Source organism: Hyperolius riggenbachi, chromosome 10 (assembly GCF_040937935.1).
Source record: "Hyperolius riggenbachi isolate aHypRig1 chromosome 10, aHypRig1.pri, whole genome shotgun sequence".
In the NCBI taxonomy this organism is placed as follows: domain Eukaryota; kingdom Metazoa; phylum Chordata; class Amphibia; order Anura; family Hyperoliidae; genus Hyperolius; species Hyperolius riggenbachi.
Genome location: NC_090655.1, coordinates 66,023,903 through 66,046,494, shown reverse-complemented (window position 1 = coordinate 66,046,494; position 22,592 = coordinate 66,023,903). Strand labels below are relative to the sequence as shown.

Here is a 22,592-nt window from a genome sequence, read left to right as displayed (position 1 = left end):
CCGACATTATTGTCAGAACTAACAAGATTAGTTGCATGTTTGTTTCTGGTGTTATTAAGACACTACTGCAGCCAAATAGATCAGTAGGGCTGCCAGACAACTGGTATTGCTTAAAAGTAAGTAAATATGGCAGCCTTTATATTCTTCTCACTTCAGTTTTCCTTTAAGCAGAGTAGTTTTTTTTATTTTTTAAATCATGTAGCAAGCCCAGGGCTCGCTACATGATAGCCGCTGTGCAGCAGCATCCCGCCGCCCTCTTCGATCGCCTCCGGCGATCTCCGATCAGGAAATCCCGTTCAAAGAACGGGATTTCCTGGAGGGCGCGGCGGCTAATCGGCGCGGAGCGGCGGCGATCAGAGTGCACACGCAACTAGCAAAGTGCTAGCCGCGTGTTGCAAAAAAAAAGTGTGCTTACCGCCAGGGAGGTTAACCAGCACTCTGCAGGATAACTGCACTAGAGCATTTTCTGACTTACTTCATTATCCTTGCACCTGAAGTTATAAAGCTACAGTTTCCTCATTCCTTCATAAGGAATTACTGAAGCTCCTAAATCCCTTTTTGATGAAACTACCACTGTGTCACACAAGCACTGTGCATGATCCCGGGCAGTGTTCTTGCTTAGTGCATTACCCACCCCCACCCCCACCCCCCCACAAACACACACACACACACGTTGAAAGTCTAGTAAAACCTCTGAATAAATTGCTGAAATAATCAAGACTACATCAACAGCAGTGCAGGTCTGATCATCAGCTACTACAGTGCTGTGTTCACATTAATAAAAGAGGTTCCATTATTTACTTTATACATTAAGGGCTTCAGGTGCATAGACCGTCAAGGTGACCACTGTCGGAAGAACTCTTAAAGGGAGTCTGAAGTAAGTATAAAAATAAAAAACAAATTCTTTCCTAAGGAGAGGTAAGGCTCTGGGTGTTCACTAAGGGCCTGTACACACTGCTGCGCTTGCGTTGCGTTTTTAAAATCGCAAGGTCTTTTGAAAAAGAATGAAAATCGTGATGACTTGTACACACTGGTGCGATGCGTTTTTAGAAAAACGCAATCGCAGTGCCTGCTGCGCTTTTTGAAGCGCAGCGCTTGAAAAACGCATTAAAAACGCATGCGCTTGCATTTTTGCCTGCGTTTTTCAGAAGTCAGTATCCCAGAAGACTCTGCAATTTCCTGATTCCTGTTGAAATGTAAACTAGAAAAAAAACAAAGGATTCTTTAGCCAATCAGCAATTACAAGAAAAACGCAAACGCATCAAAAACGCAGGCAAAAGCGCATGCGTTTTTAAAAACGCATTCGATGCGTTTTTAAAACTACATGCACTTGCTATTTTAAAAACGCATGCGCTTGCGATTTTGCTTGCGTTTTTCAGTGTGTACAGGCCCTAACAGTGCATGTTATGTGGAAATCCACAAAGGTAGTTAATCAGCTCTGCTGAGACACTAACTACCTCACCTGTGCATGTTTTTGGTTTTCTGCAAAACATGTACTGCTGGTGGGCCTTGAGTACAGGGTTGGGGAACTCTAATAGAGCCTTCCCGTTCTCCTCCCGGTCCCCACAGGCTCCCCCGCTCGCAGTCTACGGCCATTTGGACTTCACCCATGTTTTCTTGCACCTCTATTTCATGCACGCCAGTTTTCTGTGCAAGTGGAAAGCGAGCCTTACTCATGTAAAAGCACATACATTTTAAGTGTTCTGCTCATAAGTCAGCTGCCATATAAAAATCTGAAGTGTCTTTTAAATGATGACTTGGATAACAAAATATCTTACACATACTATATATTCATGGCATACACACTATATAACACTAACACACACACACACACACACACACACACCTCACCTCTGTTTTCTTTAGGGAATAAATAGATCATGTCTGGGCTTTCCACTTTTAGAACACACGCTGCCAGTGGTTCACTTAGTGGCAGGTCCACCGATACCCAGGACTGTGCCATTCTGACCCCTAAAGGCACACAACAGGTTTTTAGCGATGCAAGAACCAAGCAAAGGTATCACAGGATGAAACATTTCTGCACAGAAGAGATTTCTGCCATTTACCAAAGGAATTCCAGGGAAACGAAAATACACACATTACCTATAGAAGATATGTTTTGTTTTCTTGGTCTTCTTAATTTAAAGTGCATTTTTCTCCAGATATTTGTCCTCCTCTGACTTTCTGCTGCGGCCATTGCTGCTGCTTCCCGGCGGCCATTATTGTTAAATTGTTTTTTATTCCTATGTGTCTATCGCTATGTTGTACCTCAACTGATATTATTGTTGCTAAGCTATTATTGCTAATGTTATTGTTGCTAAGCTGTTATTGCTGATGTTGTACCACAGCTGCAATTATTGTTTATCTCTTAGTCTTCCTCCTGCCCTGTATGTGCCAAAAACAATTCCGAATACGACCCAATCGTGCTTGGTGAATAAACTTAATTCCGATTTTGAACTAGAAAGCAAAATGAATACACAAAAATACAGAAAAAAGGCCCTGTCCAATAGCCAAATAGGATTCATGGCCACTTTATGTTTACATAAAGGCCAAAGCCACAAAAGCAGTAAACTAGCACTGTAAGGGTTGCTTAAAGGAAGCAACCCTTCCCCGCGGCTTCCACCAGCTCCTGGCAGCTTATGTGTTCCTTGCCGCAGCTCCGCTGGCAGCCAGTGGCTCGGGGTCCTCTCCGTTGCAGCAGCCAACCTCGCCTCTGCGCCTGTACGAGCGCACCGCTCGTGATCATGCAGCTGGAAGCGTTCTGCGCAGGCACATAAGTACTGCGTCTGCGCAGAATGCTCTGGGATGCGTTGGCACGGATGTTTCCTTTAGGGAAGCCCAAAAAACTTTGATGGACTGCACTCACCACAGCAACCTGGACTGTTGAAGGTAGTGGACTCAGGACCAAGTTAAGTTTTGTTTTAACTGTGATAGTGCAAGCACTTTTGTTTACTCTCCCCCCCCACCCCCATTCAAAAATTATGTAAAATCAGTCAGAAGGGCCGGGAAGCCTATTGAAGATTTCCAGAAGTGTGTGCGTGTGGGGGAGTGTCGGCATATACTCTTACTTGTCCTGATGCCTGTTCACTACGTCATGCGCAGAGTGCTCCCGGCCAGTGCGCAGTAAAGCCCGACTCCGGCGACCCAGAAGAGAGTCCCGGGGGGGGGGGGGGGGGGCCTTTTTTGTTTTAAGCATAATGGGGGCATCAGGACAGGTAAGAGTATATGCCTGCTCCCCCCATTTATGTTACTATTTTTACATCTGGTGTCCTTTAAACTATAAACTGTAAAGGGATGATAAATGCAAAATGTTTTTCACACTTTGCATGGAGTTGCTCTGTCGGGTTAAAGCTATGTACAGCTGCTATTGCCTGAAATGATGATTTGTGGTGACTTCAGGGTAAAGTGATGTCTGCATAGTAGTATTGTGCTATACCTGTAGGTGCTGGAAGCACTGATGTTTGATCACCCGTTGTAGGGCAGTTCAGCAGATCCTCATTCTTTGAGGGTAAAAGCTCACTAGCAGAACTAGCTTCAGTTAGACATATGCCACTTTGATCTAAGTGAGAGGTGGGGGGCTCTTTTAGCACTGGCCGGTTAGGTTTGCTATTCAGCTGTTCTCCTTGGGAAGCAGGATTCACAGTACTGCACTGTGCATTAGAAGTCAAATCTCTTGGTGAAGATGGTTTGTCCTTTGGAAAGATGGCCCGATTCACAGCAGAAGCAGTGACATCAGCGGTGCGGGTGATGTTACCAGTGCGGGAGGACATCGGTGTGCTGGGGGAAGGGGGCACACAAGAGTTAGAGCTTTTATTCCTATCTGCTGCAGGATTCCTGAGCTCTCTTGGAGATGGTGGTGTACCAACAGGGCCACATTCTTTCTGGGGAGGAAGACTAGACTTTGATTCTCTGCTGGTAGGTGGCGTAACAGGGTGGGACTGTCCAGATGCAGTTGTTGAGGGCAGTGAAGTGTTGGCTGGTTGCACAAGGTGCTGCTGCTCCCTGAGAGATGGACCTCTCAGCTCTTTTGCTGGAGAAGCACCAATGGGAGATATTTGGGTCTTGGTGGATAATCCAGGCTGTGAGTCGGAAGTGACAGCACTGCGGGCCTCAATGGTGCTCTTTGCCCCCGTGGTGTCATCCGCTTTAGAAGCATCACGGGAAGCAACTCCTTCGCCAACAAGAATATCAGCAATAGCGTCTCCAGTTTCGCTCACTGCCAGGTGCACAGAGTAGTCGTTTTCCCTTCTGCTGATCATTCTGGCACGCAGCTTTACACCAACAACGGCCTTCTGGAATTTCTCTGAAGAATGGAGGTCCCACTCTTCTCCAGCAGGTTTAACACCTGTAAAAGGAAAGTGCGGCACAAATGACAGGTCACAGGACTATAATGAAACAGAGTGGTAGTAAAAGATACGCTATGACGGAAAATGTGTGTAAAGAAACACTTGTTAAAGTAGATGAGAAGTGAGAGAAATAAAAAAAGTTATGCTGAGAAGTGAGATAAATAAAGTTATGCTAACCGTGCCCCTTTACAAAATGTCATCTGCCTGGCTGCTCCACTGATTATCTGCCCCCTGACACATCCTGCATTCACTGACAAACTATGCAAATCAGATTTGGCCTATGTCATGTGACAACATAAAGATGGAGGAGGACAGGAGCAAGAAATGCGCACTGGATCCTGGGGAGGTGAGAAATATGGAAAAAAAATCAGAACAAAATTAAATGTTGTTAACGGGTATCTGAGTAAAAAAAAAAAAAAAAAAAAAAAAAAAAAAAAAAGTGGCCAGAAGAGGTATATAATAAATACATCCAGTATAGTATCCACACCAGGAGAGCCTTCCTCCATTTCCCCCTCAAGGTTCCCCCCCCTCAAAGTAGACCCCGACCACATGCATCACTCTCTGCTCTGACTACCAATCATGTGACACAGTGATAAAAAGGCTTTTTTCATCTTTTCATTTCTTATGTGAATAAAATAGATTTACAGAACAGTTAAAGAAAAGTAAAAGTCACAGTTTCTCTTTAGATCCTTTCTCTGTAGTTGAAAAATCTCTCAGCTGTTCTCATATGATCTGTGAGAAAAACAGTGTGAGTGGGCAGGGCAGAAATAAACCGTAAATCATTCCTCTTTGAATAACGACAGGGAAGTGGCACCTATCTACATGGTACAGTCCTGGTCTTGACGACGACTCATGAAGCAAGTACCTGATACACGAGGCATTTCCTTAACACAGGCTGTGATAAGAGACTTCTGAAAAGCAGTCTATTGTTACTGGCTAAAAGCTCCATAGTTTGTGGTTTGCAGAATGACGGTTTATTTGATAGTTGTACTTTAAATGTATTGTTGTATGTTCAATCTCATATGATATTTCATGAAATACATGTTTTTCTGGCTCATTTGAGTAAAAGGGGTGAGGGGGGGATCTGCTTTCTTCTTCCTGCTGATCAGCAGTAAATCCCACTCCGCTGCTTTAAAGTAATGAGGACCACTGAGACATGACTTACCATGTAAGCTGCAGGACAGAGCTTGGAAAGGAAGCTTCAGGAACTCTGAAGGAACTTTGCATAGTTTGTCCGCAGTCACTTCTTCTGTGTTGCCATAATCCAGGAACTGTACCACAAAGGCTCCGCCCGGGGTAACGTCTTTCACCTGTCCCCGGTACCAATTTCCGTCATCTGTCCATAGGAAAGAATACAGACTGGCCATGGTAAAGTGTCTTACTTACAAGGCAGTAATTGCATTTTAAAAGCTTCCTTCGCACAATAAGTTTGGCTCTACAAAAGATAAACATGTTGCTCAGTCCCCTTGACAAAATTGCTTCACTATCCAAGAAAGCTTGTAGGGGACTTGTAGCAAGATGGATTATGATTCTTGGTGGTTACCCGTAGTATCCAAGATTGTAAAGGATGAGAGAGACTAGGAGCCCAATGGTGCGATAGTTCAAGATCTAATACACTCACCAAGGTGAAAGGCAAGAACTTGCAACCACCATGAGGGCCTGCGGAAAATTTACAGCCCCCGCTTGGTAGTCCAAGACTGCGGTGCAAATGCTGGTTGGTCGCTCTCCTTATAGTTTAAAAAAAAAATAATTATTTCAAACTTACAAAACCCCAAAGGGTATGTACTTCTCTGAATAACACTGTTGGAGCCGCCCCTAGCTACTACTACTACTACTACTACTACTACTACTACTACTACTACTACTACTACTACTACTGAATTCTCGGTAAGAGATATTGGCCCATTCACAATTTACTTTTTCTCATTAGTTTTCTTCAAGTTGTCACGACGACAGGAATTCTAGGTTGAAGAAAAGCGTTAACCAATGAGACGCCTCCAGACACCCGTGTGTACTGACCCTCAGCAATGCAAAAATTTACCGTACGAACTGTAAATGCTCACCTGAGAAGAAAGTGGCACACATGTCTCCTGTCACAGGTCTGCAGCCCTCCGACACATGCTGCTTGCAGTGCTCTCCCAGGGACAGGTTTAAATCATTCAGAGTACTCAAATCTGAAAATCAAAAAGTTTCAGTCACTCCAAAACAACTTATTACATCCAGCAACCTGAATTCATAAGAAGGCAGAGAAGGAATGGGGGGGGGGGGGGGGGGGGGGAGAGACTTCAAAAAATAAAATAAGTTCAGATGGAATTAACTGATGCTGCTCTGGAGAGCCATAAAAAAAAAAAAGAGTAACTTATCTTGGAGTCAGGGGACTCTAAATGAATCTTGCAATACTACCTTGCATTGCAGGCCCAAATCAGCAGTAGCAAGATCTATATAGCCCGTCAATGGTGGCAGAGGCTCGACCCTAATATTTTCAATGAGAACTGGGTGAATTTTGAGAAGAGGTATTATAAGCTAGTGTTATCAGCAATGGACAAAGGATGCTAAACAGTATCAACAAAATTATTATTCACCAGTTAGACCAGTGGAGAACTCTTCCTTAGATAACTGTCTTAAATGTGAAATTATGCTTATTGGGAATGGCTGATAACTGCCCTTGCACAAACTGTAATAAATTGCTTACCAAGTGAAGAGAGGAAATGACAGCAACGAGTATGGGCAAGAACGGGAGAAAGGAGAGGTCACAGTGAGCAGCGAGGAGAGGTCACAGTGAGCAGCGAGGAGAGGTCACAGTGAGCAGCAAGGAGAGGAGAGGTCACAGTGAGCAGCAAGGAGAGGAGAGGTCACAGTGAGCAGCAAGGAGAGGAGAGGTCACGAGAGCAGCAAGGAGAGGAGAGGTCACGAGAGCAGCAAGGAGAGGAGAGGTCACGAGAGCAGCAAGGAGAGGAGAGGTCACGAGAGCAGCAAGGAGAGGAGGGGTCACGAGAGCAGCAAGGAGAGGAGAGGTCACGAGAGCAGCAAGGAGAGGAGAGGTCACGAGAGCAGCAAGGAGAGGAGAGGTCACGAGAGCAGCAAGGAGAGGAGAGGTCACGAGAGCAGCAAGGAGAGGAGGGGTCACGAGAGCAGCAAGGAGAGGAGAGGTCACGAGAGCAGCAAGGAGAGGAGAGGTCACGAGAGCAGCAAGGAGAGGAGAGGTCACGAGAGCAGCAAGGAGAAGAAAGGTCACAGGAGCAGCAAGGAGAGGTGAGGACAAGAAAAGGAGAGGACATAAAGAGAAGAAATGAGGATGTGATCAAAGGGAAAAGATAAATCAATGCAAAAAGTGCATATAATGGATTATCTGCAAGGTTGTAGATATGGCAGCACCCTTCCCCACAGGATAGAAAGAGAAGAAGGGAATGATAAAATAATTAAACAAATCTGGTAAGATGGATGATCCAGTACCTGTGGGGTTGTAGATGTGGCAGAAGAATTTCCCAGGATTGATCAGCATACACACCACCACCTCAGTTTCCTGGTCAGGGGGGAGCTGTACCCATTGCAGCTGTGGCTCCTCGTGCTCTTCTTCCTTCTCCGGACTCGGAGCAGAACTACAGTCTGATGTACTGGCCTTCGCTAAACCAGCCTCTATCAGTTGTTGGGATATTACTAATGGTGGAGTTTGAGATTCATCAATCAAATTCAACATGCTATGTCCCTCAGGCTCAGAAACCACCTCAGCTGTGAAAATTCTATTCAAGAGGAGGCGACCAATCTTCTGCACGGCTTCCGGGCTCCATGTTCCAGATGGAGGCTCCACCCCTGCGGAGCAGACCATACTGTGACGACTATCACCAAAAACCTATTTCCTATAACCACATTACCAGTCATCTGATGTATAACATCTACATTCTTCCAATTTCCATTAAAATAATTGCAGTTTATTGGGACAGACTTCAAAATTAGTGAATTGGACAAAAATGGACGCCCCCCCTCCTCAGATACTTATTTAAATACAATTAGAATGGAAATCAAATATTGTCCAAAATATATTAATACTACAGTATTGCAGTTGGGGATTGCATGTCTTTGCCCTTCTATTCAATTCATCCCCAACTAAATGAATGGTGGGGGGACAAAATAGAACAAATAGGAGCCGAGAAATGTGGGCGCATCATGCGCTGCCATAGGTCGTAATGTAAATTATGGCTATAGTAGAGCGCAAAAGGTCATTTGGGCGCTGATGAAAGACGGAGCCCAAATTACTTTTAACAGCGTAGTATGGATACAGAGGCGCCAAAAGGATAAAAGTATCTAAAAAGTTTTAAACATGAGGAGGCAGTGGTGGACTCACCACAGAGGTGCCTGGACCACATATGCCAGGTTATTCTCAGGGTTCCTTGAGTACTCTGCAGGGGTTCCTTGGCATTTTACCCCATCGTGGGGGAAGTATAATACAGCACATAATTTGTGGTACTTAAAGAGACTCCGTAACAAAAATTGCATCCTGTTCTTTATCATCCTACAAGTTCCAAAAGCTATTCTAATGTGTTCTGGCTTACTGCAGCACTTTATACTATCACTGTCTCTGTAATAAATCAATGTATCTTTCCCCTGTCAGACTTGTCGGCCTGTGTCTGGAAGGCTGCCAAGTTCTTCAGTGTTGTGGTTCTGCTATGAACTCCCCCTTCCAGGCCCCTCTCTGCACACTGCCTGTGTGTTATTTAGATTAGAGCAGCTTCTCTCTTCTCTCTTATCTTTTACAGGCTGGATAAATCGTCCTCTGAGCTGGCTGGGCTTTCACATACTGAGGAATTACAAACAAGGGCAAAGCTGTTTGCAGGAAGAAAAGAGCGGCCTGAAACTTCAGTGCATGAGAGCTGCAGGGGGAAAGAAACACACAAATGATCTCTTGAGATTCAAAAGGAATGCTGTATATAGCCTGCTTGTGTATGGATGTATTTTTCTATGTGTGGACATACTGTACAACAACCTACTTCCTGTTTTGGTGGCCATTTTGTTTGTTTACAAACAAACTTTTTAACCACTTTACCCCCGCGCGTACGTATTTCTCCGCCCCTTTTTCCATCCTTTGACAACCAGGGACGGAGAAACACGTACTTTCCGCGTTCCCGACGCTGCCCGCGCTCCCGCTCGTAAACACGCCGCCCGCCGCTAGTAAACACGCCGCCGCCCGCTCGCCCGGAGATCAATGAACGGGAAAATCCATTCCCGTTCGTTGATCTAAGCCCCACAATGACCCGCTGCTCTCCTATGGGCAGCGCGATCATTGTGAGAAGAAACTCACGTGTCCAGCCTCCTTATTCTTCCTCCAAGCTTCCGGAAGGAGGCTTGGAGGTCGCAATAAAGCAAAAAGTTACTGTGGCCATCTTGTGGCCAAATAGTAAACTACACCCTACACATTTTTCACATACAAATAAATGACTTTTACACAAAAAAATTAACTCATTACCTCCCACATTCCCCATTTTTTTTTTTTTTTTTGTAATTAAAAAAAAATTCTAAAATTTACAATTAAAAAAAATACATAATTAGTTACCTTAGGGACTGAACTTTTTAAATATTTAAGTCAAGAGGGTATAACACTGTTACTTTATAAACTATGGGCTTGTAATTAGGGATGGACGCAAAACTGAAAAAAATGCACCTTTATTTCCAAATGAAATATTGGCGCAAAACATTGTGATAGGGACATAATTTAAACGGTTTTATAACCGGGACAAAAGGGCACATAAATTTCATCAGTTTTAATTACAGTAGCATGCATTATTTAAAAACTATAATGGCCGAAAACTGAAAAATAATTTTTTTTTCCCCACATTTTTCCTATTTTCCCATTAAAACACATTTAGAAAAAAATAATTCTTGGCATAATGTCCCATCTAAAGAAAGCCTAATTGGTGGCGGAAAAAACAAGATATAGTTCATTTCATTGCGATAAGTAATGATAAAGTTATAGACGAATGAATGGAAGGAGCGCTGAAAGGTGAAAATTGCTCTGGTGGTCAGGGGGTAAAACCCCTCAGTGGTGAAGTGGTTAAAACTGTTTTTAACCACTTTTAATGCGGCGAGGAGCGGCGAAATTGTGTCAGAGGGTAATAGGAGATGTCCCCTAACGCACTGGTATGTTTACTTTTGAGCGATTTTAACAATACAGATTCTCTTTAAAGAGACTCCGTAACAAAAATTGCATCCTGTTTTTTATCATCCTACAACTTCCAAAAGCTATTCTAATGTGTTCTGGCTTACTGAAGCACGTTCTACTATCACCATCTCTGTAATAAATCAACTTATCTCTCTCTTGTCAGACTTGTCAGCCTGTGTCTGGAAGGCTGCCAAGTTCTTCAGTGTTGTGGTTCTGTGATGCATCTCCCCCCTCCTGGCCCCTCTATGCACACTGCCTGTGTGTTATTTAGATTAGTACAGCTTCTCTCTGCTCTATTATCTTTTACAAGCTGGATAAATCCTCCTCTGAGCTGGCTGGGCTTTCACATACTGATGGATTACATACAGGCAGAGCTGTCTGTACTCTGCAGGAAGAAACAGCCTGACACTTCAGTGGATGATAGCTGCAGAGGGAAAGAAACACACAAATGATCTCTTGAGATTCAAAAGGAAGGGTGTATACAGCCTGCTTGTGTATGGATGTATTTTCTATGTGTGGACATACTGTACATCAACCTACTTCCTGTTTTGGTGGCCATTTTGTTTGTTTATAAACAAACTTTTTAAAACTGTTTTTAACCACTTTTAATGCGGCAAGGAGCGGCGAAATTGTGACAGAGGGTAATAGGAGATGTCCCCTAACGCACTGGTATGTTTACTTTTGTGCGATTTTAACAATACAGATTCTCTTTAAACAAGAAGCACCCAATTGGGGGGTCAGGTACTCTGACTCAGCTGTTTTTACTGGATTAGCCATATGCTTGTCCCAGGGTTTTGACTCCGATACTATTTATGCCAGAAGATCAACAGGGCTGCCAAGCAACTGGCATTGTTTACAAGGAAATAAATATGGCTGCCTCCATATCCATCTTACCTCAGGTTCCCTTTAAGACTGGCTTATTGACATTGAAATCCTTGCACAATCCGAGCCCTGGACGCCTGAAGGATTTGTTGCAACTGCATCACACCTCCCACAATCTTAGATCAAAAAGGTTCTAGTAACTTGGTCATCCCCAGAGTCCACCTAAAAACCTTTGGCGACAGAGCCTTATGTCATGCTGCCCATACACTTTGGCACACACAATCAGGACATCTCCATCTCTGGGAGCATTTAAGTCCCAACTGTAAAACCACCTGTTTAGTCTGACATTTATGAACACAAAAGTTTGCTTTCCTAAAACAGAAAGAATTTGCGATAATTCAGGTTGGAGTGAGCTCGAGATGTCTCCCAGGCACCACTGCTGAATATATGCAAATTAACCATTGTTCCCTTAGAAGCTAAACACACCTCCAGAACCGCTGGAATGCAATGATGTGTCAGCTTGTTAATAAGTACAGAGCCATAATAATCCAACATGCATACAGACTGTTTCGGATTGTTTGATCCTCATCAGTACATGGCATTGATTAATTTGGCTCTATGGAGTAGGGCTTGTAAATCCGAGAGGCACAAACTAACCAGCAAGCTCAAGATTTATGAACACCTGACTGTTTCCTCTGCAACACAGTCAAGAGTGAAACCCTGTATTGATCTGAGACATATCTAGGCGGTTTGAGTCCTATGGGAGAAATAGCGCTTTACAAATGGTATTGTATAAGGTTGCTGCGGTATACTGGTATTCTACTGCGGTTTGATTGTGTATGGTAATCAGAGCAAGAGTATGTGTTTACCCCGTCCGCTGCGTCCCCCCACCTGGCTATCTATGCTGCTATCCCTGGCTACATATACTGTGTCCTACTATTCCTGGCTATCTATATTGCGACCACCTATTACTGCAGCCACCCATTACTGGCTACACTTATCCCTGGCTATCTATATTGCGGCCACCTATTACTGACTACCTATACTGCAGCCACCTATTACTGGCTACACTTATCCCTTGCTACCTATACTGCGGTCACCTATTACTGGCTACAACCATCCCTGGCTACCTATACTGCGGCCACCTATTACTGGGTGCAGGGTTTGGTGGGAGTGCAGCGCTGTAAAAACAGCGCCGGAGATTTGGGAGCAGCTGCTACTGCCACAGGCCGTAATAGGAATTACGGCTAGAGTGGCACTCTAAGTAATTTGGGCGCTGTCAAAAGACAGAGCACAAGTTACTATAAAAACACTAACTCGGCTGCCAGCAATAGTGGGAAGACGAATTACATCTTTCATCACTATCCATGGCAACCTGAAGGAGGAATAGTATTTAAAGCCGCCAGGACTTTTGCACGAGCAGGGTGAGCCGGTTTACGGCTTTACCCTGTGCCCAAATCTCCAGGCGGCTTAAGCAGATGTATGCCAAGAGATTACACTATTTAATGTAAGGAGGAGGCCCGGGTCCAAATAAATGTATAATACAGTCATACCGTGGTATTTTTTTTTTTTTTTTAGACAGTTATGTCATGGATTTTCATACCGTTGCAACCTTAGTATTGTATAGAGTGGTAAATTGTGCCCACCACTTCCTCCTCCAATAGGCTGCTCCTTCTGGCCAACTGTCACCATTTCCAGCCATGTGATATAACTGTCCGGTTGGCGGACATTGGTCTAATGACAATTGGCCAATAAAAGCAGCTTAGTGGTGTAGGAGAGAAAACTGAACAACTCGTAACTTAGTCCATGCCTCACTCCATAACTAGATGGACATATTACATGCGCTGAATTTTTACTGTAAAGCCATTTTGCAGCCATTCCACCAATGTGCAACCTGGTACAACTACCTGAATCTAGGGACTGGCTGGACGTAGCTGTACCAGCAGCTAAGACCATTGATTATGGTATTTTTTCTGAATTCAATAAAATTCATGGAGTCCAGCTTCCATTATATAACACCACAGCCACTTACCTGCCAGCCCACACTGAAAAGCCAGAAAAGGAGTCACCAACAAATCTTTGTCAATGGGGAGCAGCCTTGACACATGCAGGGTCTCTGTGTTTCCAAAATCCAAATATCCAACCACCACAGAGTCTTTTGACGAATGCCCCACAACACTGGCTCTGTACCAATTTCCATCTTCTATGGAAGAAAAAGAATAAGACTACACACTACATACACCAGGATATTGGGTTCCAAACATTTTGTTATACGAAAAGCATAAAGAGGACCTGTTTAATTGAAAACATCTTGTCGGGGGCTGGAGAGGCGTGATGGGGTTATTTGCAAAATACTAAACATGCACCCCTTCCATGTCACTCTAGATGTGGTGGAGAATCTGAAAGCACACTATGCTACTCATGTGTGACATGAAACCTAATTGCACCTGCAGAGTCGGGGAAGGGCAGGTCTTCATCCTCAGCAGTGATGCAAAAAGACCACTTGAACCTGCCTCACATTAAGCCATAGACCCTGAACAAGCATGCAGATCAGATGTTTCTGACAAAAATCTGCCAAGATTAGCTGCATGCTTGTTTCAGGTGCTTTAGATTCTACCGCAGCCAAAATAATCAGCAAGACTGGCAGACAACTGGTATTGTTTAAATTGAATCTGAAGCGATGTACAAAAAGGAGAGGAAAGGCTCTGGGTCCTATAGAGCCACCCTGTTCCTCTCCTGGTCCCCTTGTTCCATCGTAGGATCCTCCATTCAAATCTCCCACCACGGGCGGCTTCGGAAGTGTTCAGCAGCCCGAGTTCTCCAGAAGACAGATGGCTTCGTGCTGCACATGCGCGCGAGTGCGTTCTCGCGCATCCGCAGTGCAGCCTGTCTTTGGTGGCACTTGGGCTCCTGAAGAGGCAGACAACAGTCTCTGACCAATCAGTCAGAGACTTCTAACAGGGGAGCCAGCAATGGAATGGTGGGGACCATAGGAAGAACAGGAAGGTTCTATAGGACCTAGAGCTTTACCTCTCGATAGGTGAGTGTTTTGTTTTTTTGTGCAACACTTCAGACGCCCTTTAAAAGGAAAAAAATATGGCAGCATCAGTATCCCTCTCACAGTAGTGAAAAAAGTTAAATAAAAAAGTGACCGCAATACCAGAACACAACGTATATACTCCAATAGGAAAAAAAGATCTATGTATAAAATGAGCTAAAATTGCTGACACTACTTTAAACCAAGGGGTCCTATACTCCTTGACCATCCCTCCGCTGACATACAGATTTCTCTGTTGGAGTCTCTGCCAGTTCTGCTCTACTGAAGTCTCCATCTCTGGCAGGGAACAGCAATAGGGCGACTACACTGAATACAAACGATGGATTTCCATTAAATCTGTTTCAAGTATTATTATTATTATTTATTATTTTTAGTATTTATATAGCGCCGACATATTACGCAGCGCTGTACAGTGTATATATATATATATTGTCTTGTCACTAACTGTCCCTCAAAGGAGCTCACAATCTAATCCCTACCATTGCCATATGTCTATATTATGAAGTGTAAGTACTGTAGGCTAGGGCCAATTTTAGGGGGAGCCAATTAACTTATCCGTATGTTTTTGGAATGTGGGAGGAAACCGGAGTACCCGGAGGAAACCCACACAGACACGGAGAGAACATACAAACTCTTTGCAGATAGTGCCCTGGCTGGGATTCGAACCAGGGACCCAGTGCTGCAAGGCGAGAGTGCTAACCACTACGCCACCGTGCTGCCCCATTCATGGAATTATAAACTTTAGGGATATGCACAGCCCACTTACCTGTGAACTTGGCACAGCACACCTCTCCAACCTGTGGCAAGAAACCTGGCTTGTTTGGTGCAGCGCTACACCGCTGGTTCACTGCAGCTTCTAACTCCGCTAGCAGTTCTGCAAAAAAACAAAAAAAAAACCTGCTTAACTCAATATGGCCATACTAAGTACAAATCAAGTATGCAAGTATTCAGCTGCACAAAATCAAAAATAACCATAATTCATAGTGTGAAAAAGCACATTCTACAATGCACTCTGCTTATGGGGGTCCCACACACATCATCCACGGTATATTCCCAATGAATAGGCTTCCTTACACTATCCTCAGTGCTAATGATCCTCTCTAAAACTCTGGGAGAATGCACAAGATGATAGAAAACCTCCACCAAAAGAATGCTAATACTGTTCAGTTCAAACCATAAATAAAGCTTCATTATCCTCAGTGCTAATCTTCCTCTTGTTGGCCAAGGGAAAAAAAAACAAAAAAAAACGCTGCAGACCCAAACTTGCAGTACGTTCGGTGGAACGGACCAAACGGATCTGTTTGAACAAAGCAATTTGAACATATCCTATTGATTAACATAGAATCCGTTCATATAGGGTCCGTTTCATTGCGATCTGCTCACTCCAACCTGAATTATCGCAAATACTCTGTTTTAAGGGGAGTCCGTGCACCTCTCATGGGCATGCCTTTAAGCAAGACGACTTCCAACAAAGTCGTGCTATGATCCCTCTGAAGGAGCCTCTTGCAATGGCCATGTGTGCCACTTCCTCTTCCTACTTTATTCAGTGATGCACTACTCTAACAGGGGTGACCCAGCAGTTGTAACATAGCCAGGATGGCAGCTGCCATTAAAATCGCACGAAAACTGTTTGGTGTAGAATGGCGATTTAGGCATCAAATGAAAGAGCAGAGCACAAGCTACGAGCTATAGAATGGTGTGCATCTTTAACCACTTCAGCCCTCAGTCATTTTCACTTTATGCATCCGAGCAATGTTCACCTCCCATTCATTAGCCTATAACTTTATCACTACTTATCACAACGAACTGATCTATAGCTTGTTTTTTTCCGCCACCAAATTAGGCTTTCTTTGGGTGGTACATTTTGTAAGAGCTACCTTACTGTAAATGCATTTTAACAGTAAGAATAAGAAAAAAAAACGGAAAAAATTCATTATTTCTCAGTTTTCGGCCATTATAGTTTTAAAATAATACATGCCTCCATAATTAAAACCCATGTATTGTATTTGCCCATTTGTCCCGGTTATTACACCGTTTAAATTATGTCCCTATCACAATGTATGGCGACAATATTTTATTTGGAAATAAAAGTGCATTTTTTCCGTTTTGCATCCATCACTATTTACAAGCTTAGAATTAAAAAAAAAAAAAAAAAAAAAAAAATTATAATCTAAAAAAAAAAAAAAAAGGAAATATTTCATCTTTACATAGATATTTAACCACTTCTGTGCCAGGGGGTATTTTTCTGATCGGTGCTACGTGGGCTCTCCAGCCCGCAGCACCGATCAGATAGCAGCCAGGGCGATCAGACTTTCCCCATTTTTTCCCCACTAGGGGGATGTCCTGCTGGGGGGGTCTGATCGCCGCCGGCTGCTTGCGCTGGGCTCTTCAAAGACCCCCTCCGCAGCGCTTTCTGGCCTCCTTCCCTCCCTCTCCCTCCCCCTGTGAGCGGCGCAGGACGGATTTCCGTCCTGCGCCTGATGGGATAGGCTTTAGCCTATCAGATGCCGGCGATCCCCGGCCAATCAGAGGCCGAGGATGGCCAATCTCCTCTACGGCGCTGCTGCGCAGCAGCGCCGTATATATGTAAACACCGGGGAAGATCTTCCCCGCGTGTTTACATTTACCCTGCGAGCCGCGATCGGCGGCTCGCAGGGTGTTCACGGAGACACCCTCCGTGAACTGACATGGTACAGTCGCTCATACGAGCGGCCGTTTCCATGGAATCCACTTCAGGATTCAGGGGCGTAATTAGGCGTACGCAGAATCCTGAAGTAGTTAAAAAGTTTAGACCCTTAGGTAAATATTTGGTTTTTTTTTTTATTTAAATTTTTTTTTATTATTAAACATTGTATTTGGGTATTTTTGGGAGGGTGGGATGTAAATAGTTATTTTTGTAATGTAAATATATGTTTTTTTTTTTTTAATGTAGATGTAGTTTTACTTTTTGGCCACAAGATGGCAACCTTAGGTTTGTTTACATGACGTCACTGTAAGTGCAACATGTACGCTTAGAGGGACGTAGGAGGCAGAAAAAGCTAGGCTTCCGAGAAAAGCTGTCGCTTTTTCTGCTAGGAGAGGATTCAGTGATCGGGCACCATCGCCCGATTCACTGATTCCCTGGCTAACGAACCGCAGGCCGGGAGTGCGCATGCGCGATCGGCCGTGGGAGCACACATGGTCTCCTGGACGTAGCTTCTGCGTCCAGGAGGTGAAAGTAGTTAAGTACTTTGCAGTACTGGTCGGAGTGTTAAAGAGAACCCGAGGTGGGATTTAATTATGTTACTGGGGCACAGAGGCTGGTTGTGCACACTAAGACCAGCCTCCATTGCCCCATGGTGTGCCTCCATGTCCCCCCTATAGCCCCCGCAGTGCTGGCGACACGCAGCGCGTCACCAGCACAATGTTTACCTAAGTGCTGTCAGTCAGCGCCGCCCCCCCCCCCCCCCCCCGCCGCCTCCTCCGCATCGGCGCTACCCGCCCGCGTCACTTCCCTCCTATCAGCGGAAGGGAAGGGACGCGGGCAGGTAGCGCCGATGCGGAGGAGGCTGGGGAGCGGCGCTGACAGACAGCGCTTAGGTAAACATTGTGCTGGCGACACGCTGCGTGTCGCCAGCACTGCGGGGGTATATCGGTGCGCAGGGGGGACATGGAAGCACACCATGGGGCAACAGAGGCTGGTCTTAGTGTGCACAACCAGCCTCTGTGCCCCAGTAACATAATTAAATCCCACCTCGGGTTCTCTTTAAAGGCATGCCCATGAGAGGTGCTCGGAGTCCCTTTAAAGCGGACCCAAACCAAACATTTTTTTAATTAAAAATATTTAGTTGCACCACTCTGACACATACAAAGATAAATAAACACTCCTTTAAACCTATGATCATTTCAGTGCATGCTTTTCACCCTTCTCTTTTCATAGCTAGGGTTATACTGGGGGCAGTCATTAGCAATTCCTCCATTGCCAGACACCATCTACTCCACCAGTTTGCGGGAAAAATCCCGGCAATTTGAAAGGAAGGGGGAGTTCCTCTAATAAATGTAAAATATTTTATATTTGTCATCATGCAGCTGAAAAAAAGGCTGCAATTATAATTTAGAAAATAGATTGTATTTCTGAAATCTTGTATTTTTAATTTGGATCCACTTTAAGTAAGCAAACTTTTTTGTTTTCCATAGCATTTTAGTAAGAGGGCTTTTTGGTCCATGGTAGCGCCTTACACACTCCTAAGAGTTCTGGTTCACCGTGAGCTTGCTGGGTACTCTGTACCTTTGGGTGTTTCAAGTCCTCCCCCATAGAGCCACATTAATCCATGCCATGCACTGATGAGGATCAATCAATCCAAAACAGTCTGTCATGTTGGATTATTGTGGCTCTAACATTAAAAAGCTGACACATCATTGCATTCCAGCGGATCTGTAGGTGTGTTTAGCTCACAGGGACAAGGGGTGATTTGCATATTTCAGCAGTGAGGCACTGGGAGGAATCTCGGAGCTCTTTCCAACCTGAATTATTGTGAATAGTTTCTGTTTTAAGAAAGCAAACTCTTGTTTTCCATTGGGGTCCACTAAACGGATATTTTTTCATCCAATGTGAACTGGGCCAGGAGAAAGCACAAGATGATAAAAATAATCCACCACACCCGGTAGTTTGGGACTTACTGGCTGCTGAGACCCAGATTTAGGTCTATCTGCACTTTGGGACACATATTAGACCTGATGTGAGAGGGATATGGAGGCTGACATATTTGCTTTTAAGCAATACAAGTTACCTGGGAATCCTGATGATACCTTGCCTTCGAATGCATCTAGCCATAGACCCAGAACAAGCATGCAGATCGGGTGTTTCAGAATGAAGTCTGACTGGATTGCCTGCATGCTTCTTTCAGGTTGGCGATTTAGATACTGCTGATGCATGAAAGATGCATGCCAGGCAACTGGTATTGCTTGAAAGGAAATATAGGTGGCAGCCTCAGTTCAGGTGTCCTTGAATGGTCGTCCCCCAATTTCCTGGCAAGGCTTGCGTTACAGCTTGGACTCTCCAGTAATCACCTGATCTCTGTGTGGCAACCACCTTCGCTGCAGAGGTAGTAAAGCTATACAGTACAGAGCTTTGTGCAGAACTCTGCCAAGGCAGCTGTTCAGTGCCATCTTTGCTGCAAACCTGATATTAATCCAGCAAATCTTTCTAGGTGGTGTGACTTGTCTTTTTTATACAAAACAATTGTTGATGATCCTTCTGAGTGACAGACATTGTACAGGAGTGCAGCTCAGCTACAGCCAAACATTGTAGTGTTCCATGTGGAGAAGAGAGACAGGATGCATCCTGCTGGGGGAACATCACTACAATAGCAGCCATTTCTGTCTGTCACTTACTGATCTGGCATGGTATATCTCGCTAGGCGAGGTCGTGCAAAACCTTTACAAATGCTAACATTTTTTGCCCAGAATAGTCCCAAATGATTGTCCTGAGCAACCAAAGACTAGCATTCACATAAATAAAATGTGTTACATTATGGAGGGCCCCCTGCTTTGATTCAGCAACTCCCCACCTCCGCCAGAAAGCCCAGCTTCTGATGGTCTGCTTGGAATGATTTGCCTCCAGTGATGTCACAGTCATTACAACCATGCACGTTAGGTGAAAAACTTCATTTTAGAACCATTTCCACAAAAAATGAATTGCAGCTGGTTTGCCATTAACTAGAGCACCGAGATTTACATGTATATCGCGCATGCTCATTTCCCACTAGCGCGCGTCGCTATTTCCCTGCACACAATTGTAAGGTCGCGTGATTCAGCGCAGTCACGCTCCTTTCTGTTCCCCATAGGTAAATGGCGCAATTGCGGCTAGTGGAAATTGCTACTTGCGTGTTCGCACCACAGCACAATCGTGGGTGAAAGCGCAAGCAGCAGTGGAAAAGGACCCTGAAGCATACTAATGATTTCCTGCAGTCCAGATATTTTATGATTACTTAGATGAGTATATTCATAACTAATTTTAAACAATCTTAATTCTTTAGCCAACCTTGAGCTCTACTCTCATTAAAGAAGAAGAAATGATGAAAACTCACTTGTGTTCTGGACCTTTTGGCAAAAGAACATTCCCGGATTATGGAAAACCGTCATTAGAACTTTATACCGACTTCCTGTGCAAGATGTATCTGGTCTATTTTGAAGTTCTGTAGAATCCGGCTGACCGGCCAGCTCCGCCTTCTCCTGCGCTGGTCTCTCTGGCACTCTGTCTGCAGCTGGAACTGCGAAGATAAACAGTTTTCTTGCAGAAAAAAATCATGCAGAAGGATGGGGAAACATACCTGAAGCAAGTCCAGGTAAAAAATATATAAAATGTTTTTATAATCTTTCCAATTTCTTCTGCGCTCCTGTAATGCTGTGAGCATGAAGTCTTCTACTCCCAGCACCAACACTGCAAGCGGGAGGGCCGTGGAGTGAGCATGCATTCGTTGCACCCCACCCCAACAGTAAGTCGCTTACCGTGTGTTCACCCACTCCTATCGCAGGTAGTTAGCTATTCTTGACGAGTGGTTAGATTGGAGCAGACCTTATGCGTTACTAATGCACACAAGGGGCTTGATTTACTAAGCGGTGCTAACCTACTTAGCACGTCTAAAGTCTTTAGACGTGCTAACCAGGGTGCTAAGTAGGTTAGCACCGGATTTCTCAATCAGATCGCGCGCAAAGTTTTACGCGCGCAAAGTTCTATGCGCGCGCTAAGTCCCATAGGCTTTAATGGGCACTTCGCGCGGAGCGCCCTGCGCTCTGTGCAGTGCGCGCGCAAAACTTTGCGCACGGTACTTTGCGCACGATCACTACTTCTCACATTTCAACTGAGTTTAGACGTGCTAAGGGTCAGTGCTAAAGTTAGCACCGCTTAGTAAATCAAGCCCAAAGAGATTTACCACTGATTAACGAGCAGTGGCACATAGTCTGGGAAGAGGCTTTATTGTGGCTCTGAAGAAGCGGAAACAGCCGCGGAATGCGCAAGAAGGCATGTGGGGAGATGGAGTGGTGGACACTTCGGGTCCAAGGAGCCTTTACTTTTTTCTCTTTCATCTAGCACACTGGCTGTTCCAATTGTTTAGCATTTCTCTTAAAGGGGAACTGAAGAGAGAGGTATATGGAGGCTGCCATGTTTATTTCCTTTTAAGCAATACCAGGTGCCTGGCAGCCCTGCTGATCCTTTGCTTCTAATACTATTAGCCATAACCCCTGAACATGCATGCAGCAGATCAGGCGTTTCAGACTTTAGGTCAGATCTGACAAGACTAGCTGCATGCTTGTTTCTGGTGTTAATCAGATACTACTGCAGAGAAATAGACAAGCAGGGCTGCCAGGCAACTGGTATTGATTAAAAGGAAATAAATATGGAAGCCTCCGTATACCTCTTACTTCAGTTCCCCTTTAAAGAGGAACTCCAGTGAAAATTATGTTATTCAAAAATTATGTATAAATGATTTAGTCAGTGTTTGCCCATTGCAAAAGCTTTCCTCTCCCTGATTTACATTCTGACATTTATCACATGGTGACATTTTTACTGCTGGCAGGTGATGTCAGTGGAAGGAGATGCTGCTTGCTTTTCTGGAAGTTGGAAACAGCTGTTATTTCCCACAATGTAATAAGGCTCCCACAGTGTGATGTCAGAACCATGATAATGACATCACACTGAGGGAGAGGTTTCACCACAATATCAGCCATAAAGAGCCCCCAAGATGATACATTTGTGAAAAGGTAATGATTTCTCATGGGAAAGGGGGTATCAGCTACTTATTGGGATGAAGTTCAATTCTTGGTTACAGTTTCTCTTTACGTTTTATCCGTGGATCAGGGGTAGATTTGTTACTTGTTTGCCATCTATCTGCTTCATTATATTTTGATTAAACATACCTACTCACTTTTTGCCTGTGCATTGAGACTATTTGTACCGATAATGGCCGACTCAGACAATCTCATAGGCTCTTCATCACCACCCTGCCCCCACCCCATAGCAACACAGCTGCACGTTGTCAGCTACACTGCGGACATGCTTGTGATCAGGTTCTGATTCCCAACGGGCGACATCTGTCACAGGTGTGTACGCACCATTAGCACATGGCCATCAGATTCGACCATCAGACAGATCCCTCTATTAAAATTTTGGTCACAGAGGGATCTATTGCTGCCTGTGTAGTTCAAACAGATTTCCAACAGATATCAGCAT

General features: G+C 44.5%; 1 protein-coding gene across 6 annotated transcripts in view; it reads right to left on the bottom strand.

Moving 5' to 3' along the window:
* The window catches only part of TDRD1 (tudor domain containing 1), a 135,067-nt gene that overhangs the window by 16,778 nt on the left and 95,697 nt on the right, over nucleotides 1–22,592 (bottom strand). For all 6 annotated transcript variants that reach the window (XM_068258004.1, XM_068258003.1, XM_068258008.1 and 3 more), the window contains 8 exons: nucleotides 20,449–20,631; nucleotides 15,147–15,254; nucleotides 13,355–13,525; nucleotides 7,800–8,156; nucleotides 6,410–6,520; nucleotides 5,512–5,682; nucleotides 3,437–4,345; nucleotides 1,852–1,971 (listed from right to left, as the gene is read on the bottom strand). In XM_068258004.1, coding sequence (XP_068114105.1) covers nucleotides 1,852–1,971; nucleotides 3,437–4,345; nucleotides 5,512–5,682; nucleotides 6,410–6,520; nucleotides 7,800–8,156; nucleotides 13,355–13,525; nucleotides 15,147–15,254; nucleotides 20,449–20,631 — 2,130 coding nt within the window. The remainder of the gene's footprint in view (nucleotides 1–1,851; nucleotides 1,972–3,436; nucleotides 4,346–5,511; nucleotides 5,683–6,409; nucleotides 6,521–7,799; nucleotides 8,157–13,354; nucleotides 13,526–15,146; nucleotides 15,255–20,448; nucleotides 20,632–22,592) is intronic.